At 31.1% G+C, this 4,641-nt stretch overlaps 1 protein-coding gene across 2 annotated transcripts; it reads left to right on the top strand.

Moving 5' to 3' along the window:
- Window positions 1–1,751: 1,751 nt before the first annotated feature.
- LOC114179333 (uncharacterized) lies at window positions 1,752–4,409 on the top strand. Of its 2 annotated transcripts, none has more exons than XM_028065648.2 (8): window positions 1,752–2,255; window positions 2,329–2,508; window positions 2,638–2,703; window positions 2,882–2,950; window positions 3,036–3,122; window positions 3,245–3,442; window positions 3,710–3,818; window positions 3,904–4,409. In XM_028065648.2, exons 1-7 carry the CDS (start codon window positions 1,974–1,976, stop codon window positions 3,797–3,799), a joined length of 972 nt encoding a protein of 323 aa, XP_027921449.2. In that variant the 5' UTR covers window positions 1,752–1,973; the 3' UTR covers window positions 3,800–3,818; window positions 3,904–4,409. The 2 variants fall into 2 exon arrangements, with proteins under 2 accessions (XP_027921449.2, XP_027921448.2); XM_028065647.2 differs by having other exon boundaries at window positions 1,810–2,255; window positions 3,907–4,409.
- Window positions 4,410–4,641: the final 232 nt, after the last annotated feature.

Raw genomic sequence — 4,641 nt, 5'->3', positions numbered from 1 at the left:
TTTCTATTAATTAGTAATATGTTAGGGTTAAACTTTTATTATATTATTATAAATCATATATATGGCAGTATATATAATTAATGCTATGTTTTCAAGCTGGGTATAGAAAGGTAAATATTCCACTTTTTAAAACAATTGTTCTTTTTTTTTTCACGTTTATGTTCAATTTATCTAATTAAATATGCCTAACCATATGTTTTCACAAATTTCTCTGCAAATTCTTTTGAAAAAAGAAAAATAAAATAAAATAACCTATGGACAAGTATTAAGTCAATGAAAAATACTTGTTTGTATAAAAAGACACGGGCATTTCAATCAATTTAATTTTTTTTAAATAATATATATATATATATATATATATATATATATAAATTATTTCATTTGTTGAGATGTTATATACATGAGTGGGACTTTCAATATTTGTTTTTATTATTAATTTCTTCGATGAATCGCTTTTAATCACGACCCTACACATTCCTGTTTGTTTACACGAGTTTTTTCCATAACAATCCAAACACATCTCAACCATACATACTTCATTGGAAAGTCTAAAATGTTGGTTCCTTTCTCAAACACTTTTCATGTGATTCTATACTTAACCGTGTCACTAATCGTTAATTTCTGTTTAGAAAACACAATTAATGTGCTCAGAAAACATTTAAAGAAAAAGAAAGAAATATTAATGATGGGAATAATTCAAGGCAAATTAATGATTGGAATAATTGAAGAATTTTTTGTTGTGTTCAATTAACTTAATTATTTATAATTCTGATAATAAATTAAACAATTATTATATCTGGTACATGAAAGGTAGGTTATTAATTAATTATATAAGAGTTGGGAGACAAATTTAAGTTTTGTAATGTGATGAAAGTCTTTATATATAAAAGATTGAAAGCTAAGCAAACATCTGGGAAGTACCTCATTTGCTATAGGCACTCCTTTATTTCGTAGTACTGTTCTAGTAGCTGAATTTTCCTGTAAATAAACCCCCTAATTTTTTGGGCAAGGACACTTTACAAGGAAAAAGTACTGCACAATCTATTTATGTGTGTGTGTTTTCAATATAAATATATATATATATATATATATATATTTTTTTTTTTTTTGCCAAAGAATTTTCTGTGCACTTTATTGCTAAAAATTAGTGTAACTATACTGTCTCTAATATGGTATTAGTAAGTCAAACAAAAGTCATGCATCAACTACTAAAAAAACTATTTAATCTTTTGACAAATTTGAGACTTTATATATATAATAGTTAAAGAAAATGAGAGCAACGGTTTCTCTATTAAAAAGTCCTCATCTTGTAAAAAAACATTAAAATTATTTATTATCTATTTTAAAATAAAGATTAAATTAATGATATATCTCTATCAATAATACTCAATGGGTAAACATTTGTTTTATGTAGTGACTCTTATTGACTCTCATTAGTTATATATTAGAAACTTTCAAATATAGGTAAATATGAAGAGGTACGAGGAAAATGTGGAGACCGAGTAAAATATACAAAAATGGAATAATAAATGATTTAAAGTAAAATAAAAATGAAACACGACTTTTGCATATGGAGAAGATTGTAATTTTATTATCGTAAAAATGAAAAATGAATGAATAGTAATTACTATTGTGGTTCATTTATTGTTGACAATCACGTTAGAGAAAAAGTTTGAGTTGATGACAGTATTATAAAAAAATGAAAATAAAAATTAGATTTGGTCGATAAGATTAGACCGGTCAAATGTACCGTCTCTGCATGAGAATGAGTTACTGCATAAAAAGATTTGAGCATTTTATGTGGCAAAGATCTTTTATATATAGGCCTGGCTTCTGGGTTTTGCACAGACCAACTTTTGCTGAGTCCAAACTTCTGAGACACCTGCATTCTGCAAACCTTTGAGTATCACACTTGCTTTTCTTCTTCCATCACTTTCCTCACCACAACTCATCTTTGATTTTCCAACCATCAAATGGCAGCTTTTTCATCCCAATACTACCATCCCTTTCTACTTCACTCAATCTCTTCTCTGGGGGACCAACACCAACAACAACCCCTTATAAACACCCCTTCTCCTTCTTTTCACAACCAAACATCTCTCAATACTCTCACTAATCAAGACTCTACCAGTGACATCAAAAACCATAGTCCTCAGACATCCATGGTTGTGGACAAGCTTGAAAACGGTGAACAGGTCACTCAGAAGGTCACCTCTCTGCACAAGAAGAGAAGACCAAAAAATGGACCTTCCTCGGTAAACTTTTTAGACCATTTTTCGTGTTTTACTTTTCTTCAAACACATGTTAGTAATTGCTTAATTGTTACAGGACTCAGCAGAAGGAGCAAACAAGAAACAAAAGAACAGCAATGGCGGTGATCAAGGAGAAAACAAGGAAAAAGAAGTGAAGAAGGATCAGAAAAAGGGTTCAGAAGATCCTCCAACTGGGTATATCCACGTTAGAGCAAGAAGGGGTCAAGCAACAGATAGCCACAGCCTTGCTGAAAGGGTACAATATATACATCACTCTTTAACAACTATGAACCACTGTGTCTATGTCTATGTATGTTTCAATATTAGGTGTCATGTTTCATTTTGAATGTTGCAAAAGTAAATAATAAAATTTTGATTGTTTCAGGTGAGAAGAGAGAAAATAAGTGAAAGGATGAAGACGTTGCAGCGACTTGTGCCAGGCTGTGATAAGGTGAAGTTTCACTTCTTTGATCTTACATGTTTGAATTGCATTATTCATATGTATATATATATATATATATATATATATATATATATATATATATATATATATATATATATATCTTCATTGTTATTTCTATCAACCTTTGTTGACAGCTACGTTTGATTTGCTTCATAAATATTATTAGGTAACTGGAAAGGCCCTTGTGTTGGACGAAATAATCAATTATGTTCAGTCCTTACAGAATCAAGTGGAGGTAGCAGTGAAGTTCATTTTTAACCCAATCCACATTGTTCATTACTTATATATAATGTCTGAACCAACTGTGATTTTTTGTGCAGTTCTTGTCAATGAAACTTGCTTCTGTGAATCCCATGTTCTTTGACTTGGCAACGGACTTAGACAGCCTCTCGGTTAAACCTGATGAGGTGAGAGAAATAGAAAATTAAGGTTTTTGATTTGTTTGATGTGGTAATAAGGATAGATTATAGTTGTTGTTGGTGTGTGAAATATATGAGTAATGATGAAAGTTTGTCCCACTGAATTTCAGAAGTTAAATAATGCAGCATCCCCATCACTACTAGCATGTGTGGAACAATGCAGACCAAACCAGGCCATTGCTTTTGCTGACACAACCACCCTGACCACCACTACTACCACCTTCCCCACCGCTAATAATGATGACTATCTTTTGGATTATTCATCCTCATCTTTTCTTCAACCCCACAGGCCAAATCTCTTCTTTGAGGTATCTTAGATCAATCAAACCACACTTCTTTTTTCTTCTTCCAATTTTTTATTTAGAATAATTTATTTTAATTTGTTTAAACGTAAACTGAAATTAGCTTTAAGTGTGAATATATATATAAAAGTTCAATTTTTTCTCTCTTGTCTTTAACTTTTTCTCATTTGTTTTTTGCTGGACACATACTGGCATCAGATAATTACAAGATAATAAATAATTGAGAGAAGGGTTTTCTCTTTTCCTGTATTCTGACAAAAACATAATTTTCAGTATAACGGTGGTCAGATTTGGGAAGTAGACCAGCGACAAAAGTTTCTTCATCCATATGGATATGCCAATAATACTGGCTCTTTCAATTAATATCTATGTTTCTCATGTGGTAAGTTTTCAATAACTTTGGTCTTCTTAAATTCTGACCCTTATATTTTAATCATTTTTTAAGAAACTATTGTTTGTTGCTATAGCAGGTTGGCAAATTCAAAACAAGTATGGGTATCTCAGTGCAAAAGAAATATTCTCATGCATGAAAAATGAAAGCTATGGTTGGTATCACAGTATCATCATATATACGAATATATGATCGTATTTTGAAGAAAATTGGTGACTTTGTTTGCTTGGGTCTTGGCTTGTCACCAAAGTAAAGAGAGACCTTTGAAGACGATGAATAAAGTGGAAGCAAAATTAATGGATGAAGAACACACACTAAGGACAGAAAATGCCGACCAAATAAAACCATATCTTTTGCTAGATCTGTTGTTCTGTTCCTGTCCAACATATATGTGATGCACAAATTCCAAGAGACTCTATGTCAATCCTGCAGACATTGAAATTTATGTCATGTAAATTAATTATATGTGAGTTATTAGAAGAAAATTGATTCTTGTGGTGGCAGTTATTCTGTTGATACAGTTAATTTCACCGTTATTGAGAAATGAAAGGCTGATGCTACTCATCACCCTTGACAAGACAATGCATGCATTTTCTGGTGTAGTTCATTTCATCTAAATTTGCAGAATCTTTTGAGCTTTGGCATCATTATGGTTCTTTTTTTCCAATTTAGTTATTTGGGCCGTTCGATTTTCCGACATTATAGACAGATCCTAGGTACCACTAACTATGGTCTAGTCACAACGCTCTCATGAAGATTGAACACACAAAAAAAATGAACAATTGCTAATTTATGATCACTTGAGTTTTTTGTT

The sequence above is a fragment of the Vigna unguiculata genome, chromosome 3, assembly GCF_037176805.1.
Source record: "Vigna unguiculata cultivar grain cowpea cultivar isolate G323 ecotype 2 chromosome 3, ASM3717680v1, whole genome shotgun sequence".
NCBI lineage: Eukaryota > Viridiplantae > Streptophyta > Magnoliopsida > Fabales > Fabaceae > Vigna > Vigna unguiculata.
Note: the sequence above shows the minus strand (reverse complement) of the source record. Positions and strands in the feature narration are given on the sequence as shown.